The 23,608-nt window shown below is 49.7% G+C and overlaps 11 protein-coding genes across 13 annotated transcripts; 7 read left to right on the top strand and 4 right to left on the bottom strand.

Moving 5' to 3' along the window:
* Positions 1–458: 458 nt before the first annotated feature.
* Positions 459–2,560, top strand: TERG_02972 (uncharacterized protein; the record flags this gene model as incomplete). Its single annotated transcript, XM_003235869.2, has 2 exons — positions 459–869; positions 941–2,560. The coding sequence occupies exons 1-2, from the start codon at positions 657–659 to the stop codon at positions 2,558–2,560; spliced, it is 1,833 nt and encodes a 610-aa protein (XP_003235917.1). The 5' UTR covers positions 459–656.
* Positions 2,561–3,362: 802 nt separating this feature from the next.
* TERG_02971 (60S ribosomal protein L33) lies at positions 3,363–3,991 on the top strand (the record flags this gene model as incomplete). Its single annotated transcript, XM_003235868.2, has 5 exons — positions 3,363–3,481; positions 3,506–3,559; positions 3,620–3,661; positions 3,729–3,829; positions 3,894–3,991. 5 exons carry the CDS (start codon positions 3,363–3,365, stop codon positions 3,989–3,991), a joined length of 414 nt encoding a protein of 137 aa, XP_003235916.2.
* An 835-nt stretch (positions 3,992–4,826) lies between these two features.
* TERG_02970 (uncharacterized protein) lies at positions 4,827–6,363 on the top strand (the record flags this gene model as incomplete). Its single annotated transcript, XM_003235867.1, has 5 exons — positions 4,827–5,109; positions 5,172–5,249; positions 5,324–5,446; positions 5,516–5,563; positions 5,648–6,363. The coding sequence occupies 5 exons, from the start codon at positions 4,827–4,829 to the stop codon at positions 6,361–6,363; spliced, it is 1,248 nt and encodes a 415-aa protein (XP_003235915.1).
* A 665-nt stretch (positions 6,364–7,028) lies between these two features.
* Positions 7,029–7,493, bottom strand: TERG_02969 (uncharacterized protein; the record flags this gene model as incomplete). The annotated part of the gene is made up of 3 exons (XM_003235866.1): positions 7,029–7,162; positions 7,218–7,309; positions 7,390–7,493. 3 exons carry the CDS (start codon positions 7,491–7,493, stop codon positions 7,029–7,031), a joined length of 330 nt encoding a protein of 109 aa, XP_003235914.1.
* A 277-nt stretch (positions 7,494–7,770) lies between these two features.
* On the bottom strand, positions 7,771–9,898 carry TERG_02968 (uncharacterized protein). Of its 2 annotated transcripts, XM_003235865.2 has the most exons (2): positions 9,432–9,898; positions 7,771–9,368 (listed from the first exon to the last, which is right to left on the bottom strand). In XM_003235865.2, exons 1-2 carry the CDS (start codon positions 9,791–9,793, stop codon positions 7,949–7,951), a joined length of 1,782 nt encoding a protein of 593 aa, XP_003235913.1. In that variant the 5' UTR covers positions 9,794–9,898; the 3' UTR covers positions 7,771–7,948. The 2 variants fall into 2 exon arrangements, with proteins under 2 accessions (XP_003235913.1, XP_047605792.1); XM_047749484.1 differs by having other exon boundaries at positions 7,771–9,893.
* Positions 9,899–10,189: 291 nt separating this feature from the next.
* TERG_02967 (uncharacterized protein) lies at positions 10,190–11,212 on the top strand (the record flags this gene model as incomplete). Of its 2 annotated transcripts, XM_047749483.1 has the most annotated exons (3): positions 10,190–10,232; positions 10,305–10,636; positions 10,706–11,212. In XM_047749483.1, 3 exons carry the CDS (start codon positions 10,190–10,192, stop codon positions 11,210–11,212), a joined length of 882 nt encoding a protein of 293 aa, XP_047605791.1. The 2 variants fall into 2 exon arrangements, with proteins under 2 accessions (XP_047605791.1, XP_047603973.1); XM_047748000.1 differs by having other exon boundaries at positions 10,190–10,636.
* Positions 11,213–11,958: 746 nt separating this feature from the next.
* Positions 11,959–13,752, bottom strand: TERG_02966 (uncharacterized protein; the record flags this gene model as incomplete). Its single annotated transcript, XM_003235863.2, has 1 exon — positions 11,959–13,752. One exon carries the CDS (start codon positions 13,750–13,752, stop codon positions 11,959–11,961), a length of 1,794 nt encoding a protein of 597 aa, XP_003235911.2.
* A 1,782-nt stretch (positions 13,753–15,534) lies between these two features.
* Positions 15,535–19,180, top strand: TERG_02965 (uncharacterized protein; the record flags this gene model as incomplete). The annotated part of the gene is made up of 3 exons (XM_003235862.2): positions 15,535–18,610; positions 18,675–19,018; positions 19,080–19,180. Exons 1-3 carry the CDS (start codon positions 16,767–16,769, stop codon positions 19,178–19,180), a joined length of 2,289 nt encoding a protein of 762 aa, XP_003235910.1. The 5' UTR covers positions 15,535–16,766.
* A 398-nt stretch (positions 19,181–19,578) lies between these two features.
* On the top strand, positions 19,579–20,292 carry TERG_02964 (uncharacterized protein; the record flags this gene model as incomplete). The annotated part of the gene is made up of 1 exon (XM_003235861.1): positions 19,579–20,292. One exon carries the CDS (start codon positions 19,579–19,581, stop codon positions 20,290–20,292), a length of 714 nt encoding a protein of 237 aa, XP_003235909.1.
* A 169-nt stretch (positions 20,293–20,461) lies between these two features.
* On the bottom strand, positions 20,462–21,667 carry TERG_02963 (uncharacterized protein; the record flags this gene model as incomplete). The annotated part of the gene is made up of 1 exon (XM_003235860.2): positions 20,462–21,667. One exon carries the CDS (start codon positions 21,665–21,667, stop codon positions 20,462–20,464), a length of 1,206 nt encoding a protein of 401 aa, XP_003235908.2.
* An 832-nt stretch (positions 21,668–22,499) lies between these two features.
* On the top strand, positions 22,500–23,462 carry TERG_02962 (uncharacterized protein; the record flags this gene model as incomplete). Its single annotated transcript, XM_003235859.1, has 4 exons — positions 22,500–22,523; positions 22,602–22,786; positions 22,849–23,267; positions 23,335–23,462. 4 exons carry the CDS (start codon positions 22,500–22,502, stop codon positions 23,460–23,462), a joined length of 756 nt encoding a protein of 251 aa, XP_003235907.1.
* Between the last annotated feature and the right edge of the window lie 146 nt (positions 23,463–23,608).

Raw genomic sequence — 23,608 nt, 5'->3', positions numbered from 1 at the left:
TGCAAGCTCAGGGTACGAAGGAGAAGACAGTAGGAGGAACCGTCGAGGAAAAAGCAAGGAGCGGACCCAGTCACATCCAGGCCGTTTCGCTGGGCTGCTCGCCCACGCCAGCCGCCTCACCCACCTTCTTTTCTCGGCCTTTGACTTGATAATATCCTTCTTATACTAGAATCGCCGTTTGATTTGCTCTGTTTATGCTCGCTTTTGCACGCCTTTTCGAGCGTCGACGTCGAATTAAAGGGAGCCGGCGTGGAAGTACGAGCCGCACCCCCTGACCTTAATTCTTACTGCCACGCTCCTTGCGGTCTGTCGCTGAGTCAGCAGCCTTAAGTCGACGTCCCGCTGAGTCAGCGTCTTGCTGCCACGGCCTTTTTCTATCTTTAGTAACTTTTTTCTTCTTCGTCTTTTTATAGAAATTTCTCACTTTTCTATGTTTAGAATAACACAAACAACCAAGCAGCGACGCCAACATCTCGACCCTCGATCTATAGCCAGCGAAGGCTCCCCCCAGCGAAGGCTCCCTCGACGGCGAACGGGCGGGCTCGACAGCCGAGACAACGCACGCGGGCGCGGGACGGGCCAGGCACCGCGACTGAGCGACAGAGACTGACGGCGACAGCAGGCAGACGCGGACCGCAGGGCATGAACTGTTGGCCATGGGCCGCCGCAAGATCGAGATCAAGGCCATCAAGGACGATCGCAACCGCTCCGTCACCTTCCTCAAACGCAAGGGTGGCCTCTTCAAGAAGGCCCATGAGCTCTCCGTGCTCTGCTCGGTCGATGTCACTGTGATCATCTTCGGCCACAACAAGAAGCTGTACGAGTTCTCCTCCGCCGACATCCAGGAAACCCTCGGCAGATACCAATACGTGCGTCCCTCCTTTTTTATTATTGTTATCTTTTCTACATGCTGCTACATGTGGTGCTAACGAACGTCTAGTATGGACAGCCGCACGAGCACAAGGGGCCGGCCGACTTTCTCGGTAAAGGCGCGCTCGACGACGATGAAGACGAGGAGTCGCCCGCGCCAGACGACCAGCAGCAGATGGCCCCCGTCTACCACCCGCCGCCGCCACCGCAGCAGCAGCAACATCAGCATCAACAGCCGCACCCGCATCCACAACACATCAAGCAGCCTCCGTCCGTCTCTCCTCCGATAGACGGGCCCCATGCGCCTCCCGGACAGGCGCCCTCGCGGCCCTCGTCGCGCAACCATGTCCAGCGGATGGCCATGCACCCGCAACACCACCCTCAGCAGCAACATCAGCACGGCACTCCCCCTCCAGCGCCGACGCCCGGTGCGCAAAACGGATTCTACATGCAGAACTACCAGCAGCCGCAGCAGCAACAGCAGCAGCAGCAGCAGCAGATACCAAGGCAGCACCCGCAGTACTACTCGCACCAGCCGCTGCCGCCGCCTCAGCATCACCACCAGCAGCACCACCACCAGCATCCGGCAATGGCCCAGCAGTACATCCCGGACAACAGGCGGCAATCCATGCCCCCGGCCCCGGCCTTCCAGGAACAGCATCACCCACCACAACACCCGCAACACCCGCAACAACCTCAACAATCTCAACAACAGATCAAAGTGGACCGCAGCCCGCCGCCGCAGCCAAAGCCCATGCCCACCAAGTCACGATCCATCTTCACCCCCATAGACGATCGTGGTTCGGTCCTGGTACAGCACTTTGGCTTCGGCCCGTCGGTAGAGTCGCCCAAGAAGGAACCTAGACAGCCTCCCAAGCAGCAACAGCAACAACAACCACCACCACCACCACAAGTTCAAGCACAACCACCGCAGCAGATACCCCATAGAACGTCAGTCTCTTCCATACCGCCGCCCTCGAGGACAAACAGCATCCAGTCAAACATCAAACGACCCATTCTCAAGGTTCAGATCCCTAGTGAGACGTCGGACGCAGGTAGTATCACCGCCGGATCCTCGCCTGCGACAGGAACCAACCCTGCTCCCGGTGTTGGTGGTGGTGGTGGTGGTGGTGCTGCCGCTGCCGCATCAACCTCCACCGGACCTAGCGGACCGCCTACAACAAGCAAACCCGCAGAAGCAAGCCACTCAACCGTTGTTCTACCGCCGCCATCCCCTTCGGCATCTGCCTTACTCAGTGCCGGCGCCCATGGTCCGCCTAACCCTTTCGCCCGCCCTCCTCCACCAGCATCAAACAGCCAGCCATCCAACAACGGGGGCAGTACCAACAACAACAGCAACAACAACATCGATACCCCCATATCTGCCTTACCCAGTCGCTTTGTGTCCGATACCCTACTGCCGTCTCCGTCCAGCTTCTATCCTGAATGGGGCTTTGGCCGCTCCGGCCCCGATAGCAACATGCTTCCTAGCCCGCTGACTTTTTCAACACCTGTCCTGCAGAATCCCTCTCAGCCGTTCACCGGCAGCAGCAGCGGCGGCTCCAATGCCAATATGCATGGTAACGCTGGTGCCCATGGTAATGCGCGAGACGACGAGTCTGACCGGAAGAGAAAGGAGCCCGAATCCAGCAGCGAGACGGCTGTTGACAAGAGGCTCAAAGTCGAGTAGCCTCTTTCCTTTCCTCTTCTTCCCTTTTCTTTCTGTTTCCATTCATATCTAGTCTTCCATTCTTGTTCGTATTTATATATGTCTCTCTATCCGTCTGTCTGTCCGCCAGCCTGTCTCTCTACAGTATTAATTTCCTTCTTTCCTGTCTTTCCCTGTGTCTATCTCTCTATATCTCTGTCTACCGGCGCATGGCATGGTACGTGGTTAGTGGTAGTCTAGGTCGGCGGTCAATCATCAGAACTTCCATCCTCTCTTCTCTCTTCATTCAATATCTCTAAAATCAATATCAACATCAATATATCAAAATCTACTTTGATTGTCTAAAAATAGCCAAGACTCCAAACTCAAAGCTGAATCACATGACTAGGGCTCGCTAACATCCGCTTTAGGATTAGCGCGACTCAAGACACGAACTTTCACAAAAACTTCAAGAAAAGGAAAAAAGTCGAAGCGACGAAGACGAAGACGAAGAAGACAGCGACGACGACACCTCAGGGACGACTTAGACTTCGACTTGGAACTCATACGCTTCTTCGGTCGTATCATCGCACTGTGGTGGATTCAATCACGGTCACAGATGTGAGTACTGCCGGATGCGACTGTGTTGATTCGATATTGTTGATGTTGAAGCTGGAGAGATGATCAAGATGAAGGTGAAGATGATGCTGACTGACTTGCGTAGTATATGTCAAGTAAGCGCCTACCCTGTCCCGGTGATGTGAATTGAGAGGAGAAGTGGAAGAGCTGGATTCGAAGAGGTGGAATATCATGCGATTGAGGGGGTGACATTGGACCGGGGAATATGGTTGAATATTATGTGATGGGGGTTATACGAATATCGATGGATGAATGCATGGATATGGATGCGAAGATAGAGATAAATGGGGCTGCAGAAGATACTCAGATCTACAATGGATGGAAGTGCTGATTGTGTGTGCTGTATAGGGGTCGACACCTGAGCTACCAGCGTGGAAAGCGCGTCACCAACCCCAACACAAGGTATGTCCCTTATACCAGCTGCAGACAGGACCGGACATGAAGATAACTAACAGTGTACAGTCTTATCAAGCTCGAGGGCGTCGAGGACTCCAAGGCCGCTACGTATGTCTGCCGTCTATGAACCTGGTGTGAGACATGCCCAGGATACACGTTCTAACGTATATACCAGTTTCTACTCCGGCAAGAAGGTCGCTTTCGTCTACAGAGCCAAGCGCGAGGTCAGAGGGTCAAAGATCAGAGTCATCTGGGGCAAAGTCACCCGGCCACACGGTATGCTCAAACACGACTAAAACAATTCTGTGTGTTTGTGTGTTTTAATACTGACGGTTGATAGGAAACTCTGGTGTTGTCCGCGCCCAGTTCCGACACAACCTACCCCCCAAGTCGTTCGGTGCATCCGTCAGAGTCATGCTTTACCCATCTTCCATCTAGCGGTGTTGTTGAGAGGAGTGCGAGGGGACGGGTTGCAGAGACGAGCCACTCGACCGGCCGACGGACGACCCGACCTGACTCGAAGCCGAAGAGCTGAGCCTTGCGCGTGCATGAGAGCCGACTGACGGACGCTGTCTTTCTCTCTTTTTTACATTCTTAAAGTATACGACTACAAATAATGGCGGGAGGACGATCTGTCTGGCCTCGCTGCGGCTGCGGTGGTGCTCCTGGTCCGCGTCTGTCTGTCTGTGTCGGTAGATCGAAGAGCTCGCTGTCTCTGCCGACGTTACGATAAATCAAAATAAACAAATAAATACCACTTCGCCCAGCTCCAAGTGTCACTCCCCAGGCTGTCTGTATCAACTGTATCAAATGTAACCGTCGAGTAGACAAAAGTGCCGGCGATGATGTCAGCGCTGCGTGGCTGGTGGAGTTTTGCCCCCAGCGAGAGAGACATCCAGGCAGCGCATCCTGGCCCGCCAGCGCATAGCTAAAGTCACTTAACTAACAGACTAGCAGGCAGGCAAGCAAGCTGCCCAGCCACTCCGAGACATCTTCGTATCCTTTTTTTGCTTCTTCTCCGCTGCCGTCTGGCTGTCTGGCCGTCTGGCTGTCAAGTCTGCCTGCTTACACAGCGTCCTTGGTGCGACGCGCCACCTTGTCAAGGGCTTCTGCTTCTGCTTCTGCTTCTTTCTCTTCTTCATCTGCCTGCCTCTGCTCACTGCTATCCTCCCTCTGTCGCTTCATCGTCGTCTAGAACAGTGCTCGCCTCGTTATTCCGTCGTACGCTCGATAGTGCTGCCCCCCGATCTGCTCTGTATAACTAGTTATCGCCATGCCAGACCAGAAACCCAGCAAGCTCGGGCGAGTCCTCAGCTTCGCCAGCAACAAGTCGAGGAAGTCTGCCTCCAACCAGCCGCCGCTGAGCCCGCAGAAGACCTCGAGCTCGTCGCAGCAGCAGCAGCAGCAGCAGCAGCAGCCGAGAAGCCCCGGCCAGCGCCCGTATGGCCATGCGAGGAACAATACCGACCTGTCGGACAAGAGCGCAGACCGGCCGGGCAGCAACAAGATGCGCACCCACGCCGACCCCACGCTCGCCATGAGCGAAGCGCAGCCTGGTTAGTAGTCCCTTTATACTAACTTGTATTTGTGTCCTGGCAGTCAATGCTGACTGTTATAGCTGCAATTGCGCTGCAGGAGTCGAGTCTCGGACAGCTGCGAGGCATTCAGCACAAGGACCGCTTCGGCAACCCCATCAGTGAGTGCCCGCTGCTGCTACTCCTGTATATACCATATCTATCAATTGAAACTTCGCTGGCTAACAAGGCGTAGCGGAGCCGGACCTGTCGAACCCCACGAGGTATCGCTTTGAGCGCCCGCTGGACACTATCAGATCGTTCGAGGCTGCTATCGACGGCACTTACGGCAGTCGGCGCATGTCCTATGCCCGGCCAGGTTGGTCCACCGCAGCCACTACGACTCCGACTAGTTAAATACAGCTACAGCTAACACAGCTCCCCCCAGATGAGAGTACGAATGGCCACAGCAGGCCGACAAGCTTCTTTGGAGGTGGTATGTCATCGTTCATGCATCTACCCGTCTTGTTGTTTGGCTGCCAATATCTAGATCTACAACACCCATACTAACATGTTTCAGATCGGTCGAATGGCCAATACTACCAACGAGGTGGCTACGACAGCTACTCGGTCTCCCGCGGCTACCAGTCCAGACCAGAAAGCTACGTCGACGCATACGGTAACGGCAACGGCTACGGCTCGGCAGTGGACATGAGCCAGTACAACTACAGCAACCAACGACCTGCTCGAGTCGGACCTCCCCGCCAGGCTCCTCCATCTCGCACCAACTCAGACCCTAACTATGCCTACAGCTCTTACCCAACACACATCCCTAGCACTGCCAACTCTTACTACCCTCAGCCCCAGTACCAGGGCCAGCAGGACAACCCGAACTCCAACTCTCCCTCGGGCTCCGGCGGTAGATCTGTGGATCACTGGGTAAACTCAACGGATCCAAGCTCTGTCAACAGTTCCATGGATAGATTGGCGCAGCAGCAGCAACAGCAACACCATCCTCAGGGCCAGAAGTATGATGACCAGCCTACCGAGTCCTATGGGTTCACTGGCTTTGGCACCGATCCACATCTAGAGCAGTCCCAGCAGCTCATGAATTCCGGCCAAGAGAATATCTACAGTTCGCCTCCGCAGCAGCAACTGAAACAACAGTACCAGACTCCACCTATCGTTCCTCGGAAGGAAGTTCCCGTTGCTGTTCCTCCACCGGCTGTGACAGGAGCAACACTGCAGGAAGGTAAACGCAAGAGCTGGTTCAAGCGCCGGATTAGCAGGACTTGATCCAGCCATGTACGATTAAACAAAAAGGCCTACGCATTTCTCTTTCTTTCCTTTCCTCTTAACTATCAAGGTTAGAGAAAAAGAAAGATTTATTTGCTGTTACTCTTTGATCGATGGGACGGTCCAGGGCTACCACCAAGGATCTGCCATTGAATTGTTCCCGTTTGTCTATTTACTTACTCGCTGGACTCATGTTTGATGATATCACGACCCCAACTCTACCATTTGATTGTTTCCTTTGTTTTACTGCTCTGGGCAACGATATATCTCTATTAATCCTTCAGCTTCAACTCCAACATGAACCGTCGTTTGATTTCTCTGTTTATATCTTGTGATCTACGGAAGTCAGTTTTTCTGTGGGTAGTTTTATGGCACGGTATGGATATGGATATGGGTGGATGGAATGCAACGGGTGGAACGGAAAGACGACGACGCAATTGGACTTCGTTTGATTTGATACCTTGACTTCTTTCTCTTTCCCATTTTACGCCTTTGATACGACTGATCAGGCCTGGAGTGCGCTCTGCTCTGTAAATATCTTACTTCAAGAATGAATACCAGCTCTGCAGTCTCCAAGATCTATAGTTATTATCAAATATCAACCATCTGCATTGCTATATAAACCATGGCTTATAGTGTATAACCAAACCAAACACAGTATTCACTCATCTATCCTTCTTGAACTCATCTGCGGCCTTCCTCTCGATCTCGTTGTCCTCTCGAATGGCAAATATGATATACACGATCAACACCACGTTTGCTGCTCCCGCCGCCGCTGCGCCCGCATATGTAGTGTTGCCTACACCCATATCAGTTAGCAATGCCATGAGACAAGCAGATTGTGATTGACGTACCGCCGAATACCCTGTCTACAGTCCCGTAGTATGTCGCGAGAGGACAGCACACGATCATCACCGAGTAGAGAATGAACTTCCATAACACGCCACTGCATCGCAACCATTTGACCAGTTAGCTACCTTCCCGAGCACAAACAGATCGCAGAAAGAGCTAGAAGTAGAGTCATACCCGGGGAGAGATCTTAACTCAGTACCGGCTGGCTGCGAGGATGCCGGCTTTGGTGTTGATATCTCGGACTGCGCCTCCTTTGCGGCCCCGCGGCGCGTAGCCATCTTGCTTGGTTCTGCTTGTTTGGTAGTAGTTTTGTAAGTGAACGGCGAGGATAATGTCGCTGGCAGGCAGTCGGTAGGAGTATATCGAGGAGACTGACGTGCGATGGCGGTGTTTTAAGCCTTGTGTCGCGGAGTTCTGGGATATCTGGACTCTTTGGCGAGCTCTGGGGAAGTTCAAGCCAAGTTCGAAGTCGAGACCCCGGGATATTTAACTAGATTGGCCTATCAACTGGCGACGGACTTCGTAACTAACAAATTGTACGAACAGCCGGCCGGCCTGGTCTGAGTTGATTGCAAGGATGGAGGTTGATATTTTCTCCAGGGCCAACTGAGCTACTTCATACTCTACGTATTCAATGGCCGACTAGGTAGTTATATATTCTCCTTTGAACCCAGCTATGACGATATTTACATGGATATCAAGACCAGCCAGTAGGAACTAGAAAAATACTGCATTACGCTACTTTCTCTGTTTTTTTTATTCCCAGCTTGCTTTTAAGAGCTGCCACTCTTCCCAGTAGAAGCGCTTTGATGTTTCGGCGAGGTACCTCCTCGAGGGTAACAAACCGGCGGATGATCACATTGAATATATTCCCAAAGGCGAGGGCGATAACTGTACTTGTCAGGATGATGACATTGTACGGCATGCTGAAGTCAGGCGTCGGAAGCGGTAGAAGAAGATTGGTGGTGCGTAGATAGACGGGAGGCACCATTATCGACTCGTTTCTATTTAGAACGCGAACGATGGCGGGAGCAACATTGAAGCCTCGGTTGGCATCTGGTGGGTATTCCGTATACCGAAGGATGGCCTTCTCGAACTCATATACCAGGGTGACTGTCGAGGCTGGAGGGACAGACAAGACGAGCTCCAACTGCGTGCCACGACGACGGTCAATAGCAGGCCGGTAAAAGATGTCCTTGATAATATCAGAGAGCGGTACTTCGACCGCTGGTTCTGAGCCATAACTAATCTTTGTTTTCATCGTGTGCAAAAACGGGCGCATGAACCAGGGAAGAGTTTCAAAGTAAACGAAGTTAGCTGTATCGGTTTGCGAAGGGTTGGTCAATATAGATCTGAGGCCGCCTCGTTCTTGGCCGTGACCGATTATGGTCCTTTCCAAATGCACAACTTGGGCTTCCAAGGAATTGCTACTGGAGTGCTGCGCGGGGACGACCAGATTAAAGGGCTGGTTGGGATGCAGAGAATAACAGCGCGATTTGCCGTCAGGCGCACGCGTTTCTACTGCGTCAGAACTCGGCAATACCTCCATGCTATCGGGGACCTTGATACAGACAGTTTGCGCATCATCCCGACCGAGGGGGCAGCTGGAGGGTATCGTTCGCCCGAAGACATCTTCAATGCTCCATGTCTGCGACCGGGATGCCCCGATAGGGTAACAAAAGTCTCCGGAATGATAGGGTTTGGATTCATCACAAATCAACTCCGCAGCAGGAACAGGACGAGGAATAGGGTTGTCTCTTGCTCGCTTTGATCTATCCAGATCCAGTACCATATCGACAGTTTGCTCAATCTCGACATTGCATACTTCAGGATTGTCATCCGCACAAGCCGGCCTAACATCGACAGACATAGTCTGCCATGACGCATCAAAGAGCTTGTGGCCGTCGAAGAGTCCGGATATGCCGCTTTTACCTTTACATGGCAGAAGCTTCAAAAAGGGCGTCAGGTTCTCGGTGCACACAACCTCACCCGGCAGCGTGCCATGGAGAAGATGTAGTCCGTCACGCGGTATAGTTCCAGTGGGGGTAAAAGTAAGAGAAGGGGTCGTGGTCCGTGTCGAGTCGATGAAATTCATAGATGCACAGAATAGTCCAGATAATGACTGCGTGAGCGAAATCCACTTTTTGAATGCTCTAGAATATGTATTCTGTATTAGCCCTCTATTTCAAATATCGAGTGTTTCAACATTCTCATACGCATCAGCGTCCTGCGCCTCAATCCACGCCCAGAGCTCTACTCCAGTGCCTCCCTCCTTGAAGCCGTGCCAGGGCCGTTCTCCCCAGTTCTCCGCATCCCATCGTCCGGTGGTAAATCGCAGATGCAATTCCTTCGTATGTGTATGTTGTAGGATCTGACCTAGAGAGCGGGGGAAATAGCGGTAATTCTGCTGTTTGAACGCAGCACTGGATTCATTACTGCGGAAGTTGAAGGAAGCAAGCAGGTTTGATGGCGGCAGTGGGTGAAGCACCAACTGCTCATGGTAGTCTATGGTATTGGCGGCGGCGAGCAGAGCTGAGACTACCAGTGTCCAGAGCAGCGAATACAGGGAGGACTTCATATCGAGGGAGCGAAAAGAAAAAGAGCTGTCACTCCCAGCCAGTTAGCACCATCCCTGACCTCCAGCTTGATCCCTTCTTCTTCGTATCGTCTTGCGTCTGCTTCGTCTTCGTCATGATCTCCTTTTTGCGGGTGTTTTCTTTGCTTTTGATGCCGGTATAAATAAGCGCGCGCCTAGTATGTTAAGTTATTGATTATATAATAACAGCGGCAAATGAGAGTCTCTTTTCTCGCTTTTGCGCAAAAGTTGAACAACGTTTGATGGGAGATAAGGAGAACGATATAAGATCGAAGACTCACGGGGGTTATTTGTACAGGGACAGTTTATTTTAGCAAGCTGCATTGACTCTTATCTACAATTTGGCACTGTCTCTGGGTTGCGCCTCTCCAACACACAATGGCTGCAGAGCAGCGGAAGCTCTTGGAGCAGCTCATGGGAGGTAAGTGTTTCCTGCGTTTAACAACGTCAAACCAAAAAGTGCTGCATAAACTGACTCATCGCGTCTCTCAAGCTGACCAGCTGATTGGGGGACCTAGTTCTGGTCGAAATGCGCAAGTTGCGATCACCGACCCGAAAGTCTGCCGCTCCTATCTCGCTGGTACATGCCCCCACGACCTCTTTACCAACACGAAGCAAGACCTAGGACCCTGTCCAAAACTGCACAGCGAAGGCTTGAAAGCTGAATATGATGCTGCATCATCACACGAAAAGGCTAAATGGGGGTTCGAGTACGACTACTTGCGAGATATGCAGAAATACATCGATGAATGTAACAGGAGGATAGATTCGGCACAACGTCGCCTTGAGAAGACGCCTGACGAAATACGGCAAACAAACCATTTGGTAACTATTGTCACTCCGTTGGTGTACTCAAAACTCAGTCTACTAATGTTAAATGAACCAAATAAATAGTTGTCGCAAATATCGGATCTGAATAAAACCATCAACGCTGGACTCGAGGAAACGTCCGTTCTCGGTGAACTTGGAGCAGTTGCCACTGCTATTGACGAATTCTACAAAGTACGAACTGCTAAGCATCAGAAGGAGTCTCTCGAACGAGACCTTAAGGCCCTCGCGGATACGTCTGGTCCTTCAGGGCACCAGAAGTTGCAGGTTTGTGATGTGTGCGGAGCGTATCTCAGCCGACTAGATAACGACCGTCGACTTGCTGACCATTTCTTCGGGAAAATGCATTTGGGGTATGCGAAAATGAGGGAGACCTACAGTATTTTGCAGAAAGAGATGAAGGGGCAGCCCCCGTCCAGACACGATGATGGTCCATCCAGTCGCGGTGATGCTGGCTTTGATGATGCTGGCTGGGGCCGAGATGGCGGCGGTGGATATGGCGGTCGTTCCTACAGAGGTAGTGGAGGTGGCCATAGAAGAAAAGGAGGCGGTGGTGGTTACAATAGATGGTAATCAACTTACCACTCCCGTTAATGTCATCTGCATAGCGCCGGCGTTGCTAGGTTTTTGGTTCTAAAAGATAGCTGATACTAGTACCGATTAACTTACATCGAACTGTGATTTGTCCTATCTTTTAGTTCCCTGTCCTCTGTCTAAGGTCTTGTTGAGCACTCGCCCTTAAATAGAGGCGTTGTCTACGAAATATAGTGTGACAATGTTAAATTGAAGACATTAATACAATTTTTCTCAAAAAACCTTGCTGTTAGCGTCACCGGACAGTTGCAATTGCAGAGGTAATAGAATCATACAAAGTATGCCACAGTTCTCCAATAAATCAAACACCACTCAAACAGGCCCATGGCATAGGATAGAAACAAAGAAAAGTACAAAATACCACCCATACGCCACACTTCCATTGGATAAATTTTCAGTGCCCTGGATCTTCCAAAGATGTTAGAGGCATGCCTTTGTCGTTTTTGTGGAGAAGGGCAGATGGGTAAAAGAGAAATTACAGAAACATATGTACACGCATACAGGTATTGGAATAAGCATATCTCGGGGAGAACGGTTCACTCAAAACAGAAAAATGATCGAGAAGTATCAGCACAAGTACTACTCGGTAATAAATTGGTTGTCCGTGCTTAAAACATTAAGACAAGCAGTTGCTTTTGTGGGTAGAAAAAGCACCGACTCGCCAATTGCGGGTAGAACTTGCGTAGAGAGCATAACTGGGTATCAGTGAGCAAGGCAAAATGTCTTTAACTTGACTGTGTTCCATTTGTTGTCTGTAAAAGCGCACCCATTAGCAGTTGCAGGTTATTGGCGGCCAACGGATTCTGTCTCAAGATGCCTGCTATTACATTGAGCTGCTCGACACTCGCATTAGGCACTCTTTGCAACAACTCCTGGATAGCGGGAGCCGCAGCTAGTGATCCAAGCACGTGAATGGCTGCCTGCTGGCCAGTGATGGCTTGATTAGGCAGCGGGGCGTTAGTGGAACCGTTGTTGAACTGTCCTCGTTGGGGATCAGGACCTTGGGCGGGACCCTGAGCGAGGCCTAGCGCTGCGGGATCGACTGGGTTGTACTCATTATCCCCTTGCAAAGGACTGGCAGCACTCCTGGAAGGGGCTTGGGGGGTTGTATGGGAGGGTGTAGACTGGTTGAAGTTGGTTTTGACAACAAGAACAAAGAGGAGAAGCCGGGTCGGTGTGGGATCTTGGACTTGGTTGTTCTCGAGTAGTTCAATAAAGTCGGGTTTCTTGCTGTGACCGGCCTCCACGGGCACTAGGTAGGCATCCTTAACAGCAGGAAGAGGGTGTTTCCCGACCACTCCGTACCTTTTGCGGTCCATGAAATAATTGAACAGTCTGTTGAATTGTACGGCATCATCTGCTGCATGGGGCTGCTCAAGGGCCACCACTGAAATATCTGTAGTATGGCTATATCTTAATCCGCAAAGGTAATTACTTGCCAATTGGATATCAATCCGACCATCCACTGTGATTCTTGGAGGTACAAGTTGTGACCAGGGAATCTTTGCACTGAGGTCCGCACCACCGACATGTCTCCCGGCGGTCCGAAATTCAGCTACAGAGCTCATAGACACAGAACCGTGCCAAATGTCTCCATCGTCCTGAATGTCCTTGGGAGAATAGGGCGGGGAATCAGCTTCGTCCCTTAACAAGTTGTCAATCTCTGCGTCCTCCTGGACTTTGTTCATGGGGTGTGGAGGCTCATTGAATGAGGATGCCGGACCGAATTGCTGTTCCGAGTGAGAGGCGCCAGGAGAGTGAACGCTTGACCAAACGTTCTCAATATTGAAATTGGAAGAGTTTCGGCGATTGGTATCAAAAGTTTCACGCGCAGTCCTATCTGCATATTGTTGGCCATGGGCAGCAGTTGGGCTGGTATGCCGCGGGCTCTTGGCGGATGGTAGCTCGCTTTCGGTAGCAGTGTCCCGACGAGCTGGTGCGGTAGAGAAGACGGATTCGGTGCCAATGGTCTGTGGATCGGACTCTACCAGCTCTTCTCCTTTATGGGTCCGTCTGATACGAGGTCCCTGTTCCTGGATGATAGTATGCTGTCTCTCAGCCTCCCGCTTGATCTCTTCATCTTTTTCACGCAGCTCTTGGCTGGCCATGTTCTGTGTGCTCATTGTCGATATAGCATCTGGTGTTGTACGGCCTACAAGCAGACTATCACGTAACGAAGGATTTTTCCTTACATTGAACAAGATGGTCCGCAGTTGGTTTTTATAGGCATCATTAGGCTCCCCAGTTGACCCACAAAGATTCCTGTACATACAATCTTCTATCTCTGTTCCGAGCCTTTCACCGACAGCCTCTTTTGTGCTGTCTGATGGGATAGTGAAGGTCCCAGCAGCCACTGCAGTACCAGCAATCTCGGTGACCAGCTTGGACAAAGCAGTTGCGGCGCTTCTTCTGGCTACAATCAGGTGATCGGTCCCAGCTGTAGACCCAGACCGAGATTTCAAATTGGGGCCCTGGATAGGAGTCATTGGACTCGTGGCACTTTGCCTTGCACTTTGCATTCCACTCTGAACAGGCGAGGATGATACTGGGAGGTTTGTAGACAGTTTTTGCAGTTTCTGTCTCGAACCCTGCTTAGGGTTTTGTTATGGTAAGCTTGTATCAGGGAAAAAGGGGGACAGATATAGTTGAACTTACGGATTCCTGCGTGATACCCTCCTCTCGTTCCTCATGTTTGCGTTTATGGGCACCAACGTCCTCATGATGAGCAGGCACAGCTACTTCAATATTGTGCTGCATCGGGGGTGACTGCTTGTCACTCTTGGCCATAGTTGGAGTATCGCCATGTTCCGGCTTGACGTCACTCTGCCTACCTTTCTTTCCTCGTTTTCCGCCCTTCTTTTTGCGAGATTTCCTCTCTTCCGCCTCTTGTGCTCTTTTTGCTGCCGCTTCTTCCCATGGTTTCTCACCCCTACTTATCTTGTCCAACAACTCCCTATGATTCTCTGGTTTGCACCGCTCGCAAAAATATTCAGCTGGCTCTTCTCCCTTTGGGAAGACAAGACCCATGCAGTCATTGTGTTGCCAGGCAGCACATTTGTCACAGCATATCATATCACGTTCGACGTCTTCTTCCTCCTCGTATTCGCCACATATACATCGGATTATTTCGTCTTCTTCGTTTAACACGGGCGGCGTGGGTTCGTTCGAGCTTTGTTTTTGACCCTTTCCTTGGCCCTTACTTTTCCGTTTGTTTTGCGGGGGGTCGATATCGAGGTTCTTGTGCTGGCCTTTGGTTGCTCGGCCAGAGCGGCGTGGTTCGTCTGTCACCATATGTTAGCTTCTGTTCATAACAATGAGGCCTGTTCCCTCCACGACGCAGATGGCGGGAATTTCACGAAGGCATCGCTGGTCTGGATGCTCTCTGGCAAACCAAGAATGTACAGTGTGGGATACAAGTGCTTACCAGCCATGATCTTATAAGTTAAGGAGACAGAAACGCTGTTGATAACCGATAGTCTACAATCCTTTGAAGCTCAGGAGCGTCGAGGGCTGTTGATTCTGCTTGCAACCCAACGAAACCGTTTTGACTACAGGCATCGAAGGTGCTTAAGAGTAATACACAGGGCTTGTCTCTGATGACAGCAGACGTGACGGATAACTGATATCTGAACTCCCTCCTTGAACGTAATATCGTGTATACCAGAGTGATACTTTTCTTGTGCGGGGAAAGCCTCCACTCCCAGACTCAATAGCCGTACCGTAAGAGAAGGAATCGTAATTATATCTCTTCCCTTTATCAACTCAAGATTATGTAGTGACGGTATCGCTGCCCTGGAAACAGGAAAACGCACTCTTGCTTATCGCTGCTTGTATTGGGGCTGTCTGCGCGAATGGGATGAAGCAAAAAGCGCGCTCAGGACACGGTGCAGTGTGGTATCTTTTATCAGGTAGAGAGTAGTGCTGTGATAAGTTATTATAGGCACCCCTAATATTCACAAAACAAAAAGTGCGTAAGGAGAAAGAAAAGAGAGAAACTTGTTATTGCTGCGACGTTGCTGAAGTTGTTATTATTATAAAAAGAAAGAAAAAAAAGTTGGCTGACAAATAGTTACTAGAAGTGGTTAGTCTCTCACGTGATAGCCTACTCTAAATTCAACATCAAAAAGACAATTTTATATCAACAACAACAAGAACAACGGAGGAAAAGGAGAACTCCCTTACTTTTATTAACTAGCTTAATACTAATATCTTTATATTCTGGATAATAGCTCAGCATGCTTTTTGAACACATCTCATTAGCTCACATGCTCAATTTTTTTTTTTTTTTTTTTTTTTTTTTTGGCTCTAGACATAATAAGTCATCGCAGACCAGGGCCCTAGGTTTATGCTTCACTGGAGGAAGTTTAGAAACTTCAAGCTGAATTCTGTCGAGTATTTTATGGCATATTTTAAGTTTCCAGTGTAATGAGACATTCTGAGCTTAGAACGAGTGCCCTTGATGGCTAAGTGCTACATGCGTTTCCGCCATTGCGAGCCAATCGACCATACCACGGAAGCTGGCGACAGAGCTATCCGAGGCTCTGGATTCAATACCCACGGTATACTCAGCCTCCCTCAGCAGCAGCCTCCCTTGGCGTCTGCTGCTGCTTCCGATGCTGTTTTCTTAGGAGTCAAGAGCCAGTTGTTTGCAACCCAAGCAGGCAGCAGCAGCAGCAACGCGTTGTTCTTCGGCCCGGGCTTCTAGAAGTATTCTTCTGCATGGAATTTCTGTGCCATACCGGAAGTAATTGGCTAGAATGGCAGCTCTCTTGCTTTCCAGATCTTTCGCCGGGGTTCTGAGATTTACCTCCAGCTTCCTGGGTAGGCAGCAGTGTCACCGGGACGGCTTGCATTAAATATTTTGGTGGAGAAATAGGAGGAGCTATTAGGGTAGATGCCAGCGCTGCAGCCATCCTCTGCCTGTGATCGTTGGTTGGATGGCCAGCAATTCCAAGCTATGAAGGCACAATAATGCGGTAATAACTATTAAAAGCCTGAGACCTCAATCGAGCATGCGTGACCATGTTGCCTAGATCAAACAAAATGGGGTATATCAGGGACGTCTTCATGCGAGTTAAGATCTTGTATATTACAACGCCAGGCGCAACATGGGAGTAACTATATGCACTCCTCTCCCAGTTAGCGTTGTAGCACAACACAACCCAGGGCTTGTTTCACATATTCTCGGCTGGTAACAAGAACACTCTGGATAATCTGATGCTTAACCGCCCGACTGGGGTCGACAAACTTGTCCTATTAATAGGACTGCTGTGAGTATATTTTTGCCTATTAGTTATGCAGGGATGGTTAACTTGTAACAACACCAGCCCCGGCGCTTAGAGGCATAGACACTGCTCCCTGCCTGTTTGTCCCCCCAACAAGCAACCACATCGTGGATAAATATTTTCTCTGGTCTCTAGCTTCTTCATCTTCTTTCTCCTTACATACCGGCAGAGACACTTTCCGTGTTCACCTATCATTGCATCCAAATTACCTTTTATCCCCAACATACTGGATACTGTACGCCTTCAAAATGCAGGCGGACCTAGTATGTGATACGAGTAACATCGACCACCAAAACCATAAGGACAGCCCGGCTACCACTTCGATGGATGATCAGATTCAAAATTTTGTCAATCACTCTGGTGATACGTCATCCAAACTTGGTGATCCCGATCCATCCGACTCTAACTCTACCAACTGTATCAGACCAGACCAAGACGACTCGATAAATGAAGATGATGCCGAGGAGCTTCCTTGTCACCTGGAATTATTTGATCTAAAGTACCCCGCCGATGGATCGGGATATGCTGCCCCAGCCAATGGATACCAAGAATGGAATGTTGGTTTAAAGCACCTGATGAACAAGCGAAATCATGAAATCAAGAAGTGCCGTGAAGCAAAAAGAACCAGATGCTTAGCTCAGGGCCTCCCTGCGGAAAGCCTAGAGTCTCGACGGCTGAGGAAAAAGACTCGGGTTCGAAATTTAGCTTCTTGGGTATTTGAGGATAAAGCAGCCACCTCCTTTACTATTTGCACCAAAGGGGAGAGGCAAGTGCCGAGCGAAGATGATCTGGGAATTACGGAAGATGATGTGGGAGACCTTCCTATTCACTGTGACATACTTCATCTGCGATACCCTGCTGATGAATCAGGATATGCAGCTCCAGCCAAGGGATACCAAGAATTTCAGGACAGCATTAAAGAGAAGAGGTATAGAAGCAGGAGAATGGGCAAAGCAAAAGACGCAGGAATGCGTCAACAGTGCCTGGATCAGGATCTCCTAGCCGAAGATTCAGAAGATAGGCAGCACAGAGAGTACCCCCGCGCAAGATGGCGAGCTGAAAAAGAAATGCTAGGCGAGGATGCATCTGATATAGATACGTCGCTTAGTGACGATGAATTTGCGTCTGCCCCTTGGGTGTTTAAAGAGCTAATTGGCCCTCGACTGTCTGGTGATAGGCGCGTAAAAAACCATTCCAGAACTCCTCCTAATCCTTTACGTGAAACTATGGATACATCTGAAAATATCTCACCTGAGGACCAGGAGATACAGCAGAAAGTGGCTAGGCTCAGGGAGTCAAAATATCGTGTCTTTTCCAAGCCAGGCCCACGCAATTTCATTCCACTATTTGAGTTTGAGAGGTTGACAAGAGAAGAGAGACGAGCCAAAGGTATACCTACACCTCCTCGTTCGCCATCACCTCTACACTCGCTCTTCGATGGGTGTGTTGGTGATGGACCAAGAGTACCAGAGCTTCAAGAAACCGAGGCTGAAAATATACCAATCAACGATCATGGGGCTGACGCTGGAGAATCATCCCCAACAAAAACCCACGATCATCTAGACAGAGTCATTCCCCCCCATTTGCAACCCACAGTAGAGCCGGGTGAGGATGAGTCCATTTTTTCTATCCAGCAGAGCCAAGGCACTGAGAATATGAATGAAAAAGAGGCAGTGACCGAACCCCAAGGGATAAAGAATCAAGATAAGAGCCAAGAAGCTTCACGCACCGAAGTACTAGCTGCTAATACCCTATCTCGGTCAAGTCGCATTTCTGCGGACATGCCGAAGTATACTAGCGGGGAACCTGGGTCACCTCGTTACCGTAAGCTATCCATTGATGTTTCGACAGATGATGAGTTACTCATGTATGACAAAATGTACGGTACCAATATTCGCGTGGAGCCTATGGACCCTGATGACACTGATGTCGTTATGATGTCCGAGTTTGATTTTATGGAATGGCGCATGGGCATCCCTACTTCTCCAAGTTCCGCACTCTCACCATCCGAGAGTGCCTCCACGGAAACTTCTTTAGGTAGCTCATATGAGCGGGTGAAAAAACTAAGGCACCCACGTGTTGGTCAAAAATGGTATGTAAAGCTATGGAGACACCCAGGTTTCTGCCTTTCCTTCTTGGCTAAGTAACATTTATAGGAATAGGCGGCGTCCACAACTCGCCAGTCCAAAACAAGAGACTAGAAAGAGGCACTGGGGTAATTTTGGCCGATATTGCTCTTCGGAAGAGGAGACTGAAACAGAGGTAACTAGAAGTGATACCAAGCACCGTACAAGGAAGGGATATAGGGAACATAGACGAGCAGTTCCTGTGCAAGATACAAGCGAAGATGTGAATATCATTATCGATCTTTATCTGAACATAGACCCCGAACTCCAAGCAAAAGTCAGCTACGGTAAACAAAAGTCTGGGGATTGCAATTTAGGGGACTTCACTAAGAGTCCCGTAGATGCGCCTGCGCCTGAGCTAGAGGCGCAAAGGGGTAGGTTCATATAATATAATATTCTAATTTTGGCAATTCATAGCTAACTAAAAAATGGCAGATTGGTTTAACATTGGTCTGGAGAGTGAGACTATCATGACAGGTCTAGTCGGCCTTGCTGTTGGATTAGCTGCTGGAATGGCGTTTCGACGATTCAAGTAGATCTCTGGTTTAAGAAAGCCTTTTGAGATGGATGATTTTCCTACGAATCTTTGATTACCGTCACGAAATTATGTGTATAGATATGATGCTATATAGAATAATGATGACTCATCTCTCTTCCTTGCATTCTTTCTAGTCTCCCTCGAGGACTGGTCAGTTACAATGTTGCTGTGATGGAAGCTCCAATGAAGCTAAAAAATAACATAGAGTTAAACTTTGATTGGATAAGTCAATCAATTCACGTGACAATATCTTAACTACATAATCATTTTAGTTTAACTGGAGCCGCAATAGCGAGCTAACGACAAGATGCCTACAGCTCTTGATAGCGTCACCATTCCAGGTCGACTATACAGGCCGATTACCAAAAATCTTTATCACTCTCTCAGAAAGTCGCTATGGTAGATGTTCGGGAACTCCTTCGAAACGAACTCGCGTCAAGACAACTCCCAAGCTCGAAAGCCGCCAAAAAACGCAGACACGGCCCTGACTTGGAGCCAGCACGGAAGAAGCCCAGAGCAGACACAGAAGAAGGGGTGAAAGATGAGAGTGCCCCGACTGTCAATAGTATAGCAGAGATACTGGATGGACCATCTCCTCCCCGAGGCTTAAGTGCGGATAAAATGGAGTCCGCACCTGAGATGATTACCGAGGAGATTCCACCTGCACCTGAAAATCAAGATGTCGATGAGGATGAGTGGGCAGCTTTCGAGCGGGAAGTTGCTCAGCCTTCCAGGGAGCAACCGCCTACCATGATAAATACCTCTGCGACAATATCTGCTGCCCCCGTGTCTGCCGCTGAACTTGAGTCGCGTGAACGCGAGGACCGGGAGGCGATGGCAAAGAGCCGGGAGGCAGCATTACTGGGGGACCGTGAGGATGCTACTAGATTCTTAGAGGAAGAATTCGACGAGATGGAGGAATTGGATCAACGTGTCAAACGGCTAAAGCAGATGCGGGATGAGATTCGCCGCAAACGAGAAGAAGAGAGTAGCAGACCTAACGATGTACAAGAAAGTGGGCTGTCGGATAATCACACGGCTGATGATGGGGACGAAGACGAAAACAATGATGATGAGGGGGAAAGTTGGGATGATTGGGGATTTAGATGATGAAAAAAGGATTTGTACAAATGTTAAAGATTGCCCTGAATCAGTCTTTTATAAAACGATACCCTACGTTTAATTCGTCTTCCAACGATGATGTTCGTTGATGTAATATAGCATAGCGCGATTCCTATTTACAATTAGTGCCACCAGAATTCATGCGGTACACACGCAGCTAGGTGTCATCCATATAACTTTTTAAACCCTCTCTGCCCACTTTCATAGCTCTCTGAATCTCTTCATCCTCCTGGCGGAGGGCATCTTTGCTATGCATAACAGCTCTCTGCTGCTTTCGCTTCTCTTCTTGCACTCTCATTTCACGGTCATGCAAGGCCTTCTCCCGCTTTCGCCGTTCTTGCTCTTTCTTTAGCTGTTCGGCCTTTTCTGCATCGTCTAGCGTATCTGGTTGCTCTGGAGCAGCGGGTAGTGTAAGGATGTAAGACCCAATAAGCTCATCTCTGGTTTGCGAAGATAGTGATATATATCGAATGTCGGATAGAATTTGCTGAGGTAGTGAGTGGATCGAGCTTGACGCATTGAGTGATGATAGCGGGATAGACTTGAGTAGAGAAGATAGATCAGACTTCCGAGTACTTTCTGGAAGTTTTAGTCTTGCGATATGGTCACGGTAGTGCTTTTCTTTCTCTTTTTCTGGTATTCTGCTGTCTTTCATTTCCGGCTCCTTTCGATACTTTCGCTTAAACTCAGGCCAATAGAGTTTAGGGGTAGCATGCTCATGCAGAAGAGCAAAATATCCAATCCGAGGGTTTGCCTGTTGTTCCTTCTTCTTGCGTTCCTTGTGCTCATGTATTCGGTCACGGCTCCATTTCGACCAGACCTCCCGTCTTGATTTCATATTGGGCAGAACTGTGTACCTCGGGTCAAAAACTATCTTCCCTTCTTCAATGATAGTTTCCCAAGGAGTATATGGGCTTATCCTGAAGTCGTCAAGCAAATCACGGAATAGCGCAATGGTATCTTCTTCGGAGAGAGGTGGTTCCTCTTCATTCTCTTGCCATTCAGTTTCGCCACCTTCGCCATATTCATCATATTCGCCGGGGCCACCGCCGTAGTCGTCTGCCATGGCGGCCAACTGATATTCGATGTCGTCTTCGTTGAATTCGACCTGCTGATTCACTTCCTCGTCGGCTTTTAGTCGCTTTGAGGGTTCTTCCTCTTCATCATCCGTCACTTCCACCTCCTCATATTCGCTATCTGAGTCTCGTTTCTCGGGCACAACATCAGTGGGCGCTGGTGTTTGTTCCGATCGCTTTTCAGATGGTTCAATACCAGCCTCTGCTTTCGGTGTCTCTTCTTCTCCTCTTTTACGCCTTTCTTCAGCTTCTCGCTCAATACGGTCATATTCCACAACACCCTTCATCACCTCGGCAGGAAATTTCCAAAAGCTCTCGTTTGTTTCTGGGTTGTGGACAAACCGACGGCCCAGTTTTGTCTTTACCAGAACCCACGGAGCACATCCGGGTATAGCGTGTTTTTTCTTCGGCCGGTCTTCAGGATGACGGTGTTTTCTATAGTGCTCTCTAGTTCGAGACAGCCCTTGGAAGTTCGGGTCAAAGCCTCGCGTAACATGGGCGGGTGGTGGGAATTGTAGCGGATAGGACGGTAGTGCAGCTGGTACCGCAGCAGGCACCGGTGTCTCTTCAACAGGCCGCTTATATGTTGACTGTTTTGTCTCTGCATTATAGTAATATCGATGCCCTGGTACATATAAGTGTCAGGGTGAACCATTGATCAAGGGTATGGCTTCTGTATCTCTTTACCTGAGGGCGCTTTGTGCTCGGTCCATCCTGGCGGTAGGGCGTTAGCCGGAGTATAAGTCGACTTCAGCATCCTGTTCACTATGTCCCAAAGTATTCGCCGTCCTGGCAGACGTATTTAATTGCGCTGGTGTTGTTCTCCCTCTCCTCGCCTTCTGCCTTTCTGGGGTTTTTTTTATGTTGAAGTTCTGCGGCTGCTCTCTGATTGGCCCGAGCTCTCTCTTGGTACGCGCGATGCTTTTGGTGGCCTAACCTAACTCACTGAAAGTTGCTTCTTGAGCTGTCCGAACAACAACAACGACAGTCAGACAGACAGCGGGGAAGCAGAGGGAGAACGCATACACGAGGCCGACACTACCTTCCTACCAAACACTGGAAGCAGATTGCTTGGGAATAAACTGTTACAGACACGGCTTTGCACTTGGAACAGGATAAATGGCGCGGAGATACGACTCCAGGGTAGGCCTCTCTCCCCTTCCGACTAATCCGCCCGCCAGCTAGCTGAAGGCGCCAGACTGACGGTGATACTGGCTGTAGACGACTATATTCTCGCCGGAAGGCCGCCTGTACCAGGTTGAATATGCTCTAGAGGCCATCTCCCACGCCGGAACCGCCCTCGGCATCTTGGCCAAAGATGGGATAGTTCTCGCTGCGGAGCGGAAAGTCACCAGCAAGCTTCTGGAGCAGGACACCTCTGCAGAGAAGCTCTACATCTTAAATGAGTCAGTTATTTTCTATGGAGCAGCCGTTCTAATCCCGCCCGTTGTTAATAATATGGTTGTAGTAACATGATATGTGCCGTTGCGGGAATGACTGCCGATGCCAATATACTCATCAACTACGCCCGTCAAGCCGCTCAACGATATCTCCTCACCTATAACGAAGATATCCCGTGTGAACAACTAGTCCGTCGATTATGCGATTTGAAGCAGGGCTACACCCAGCATGGTGGTCTCCGGCCGTTCGGTGTATCCTTCATCTACGCTGGCTACGACCCACTCCGGCAATTCCAGTTATACCAGAGCAACCCTAGCGGCAACTATGGTGGATGGAAAGCTACCAGTGTCGGGGCTAACAATGCTAGTGCACAAAGTCTTTTGAAGCAAGACTACAAGGAAGACTGTGATTTGAAGGAGGCCTGTGGCATGGCTGTCAAGGTTCTGAGCAAGACCATGGACTCTACAAAGCTGAGTAGCAAGAAGAGTAAGCACTCCATATCTTTTCTATGGTTAGTTACTGGATATCTCTAACCTAGTATTATGAATTTTAGTTGAGTTTGCTACTGTTGGAAAGACCAAGGACGGCAAGATCTATCACCACCTTTGGGGTGCTGATGAGATCGATGCTCTTCTAAGGGAGCATGATCTAGCTAAGCCTGATGACCAGGAGACTGGATAAATGGCTAACTCATGATTCTACAACCATGTTCTGCCTACAACGAGACGGCGTTCTGGCTCTATGTTTACTATGCAGCGGATCAAGACTATCAATCATCACAATCCATAATATAACCACTTGGGGCTCTGGTCCTTGCGTTTTGTCAG

This window comes from Trichophyton rubrum (assembly GCF_000151425.1).
Source record: "Trichophyton rubrum CBS 118892 genomic scaffold supercont2.3, whole genome shotgun sequence".
Taxonomy (NCBI): domain Eukaryota; kingdom Fungi; phylum Ascomycota; class Eurotiomycetes; order Onygenales; family Arthrodermataceae; genus Trichophyton; species Trichophyton rubrum.
Note: the sequence above shows the minus strand (reverse complement) of the source record. Positions and strands in the feature narration are given on the sequence as shown.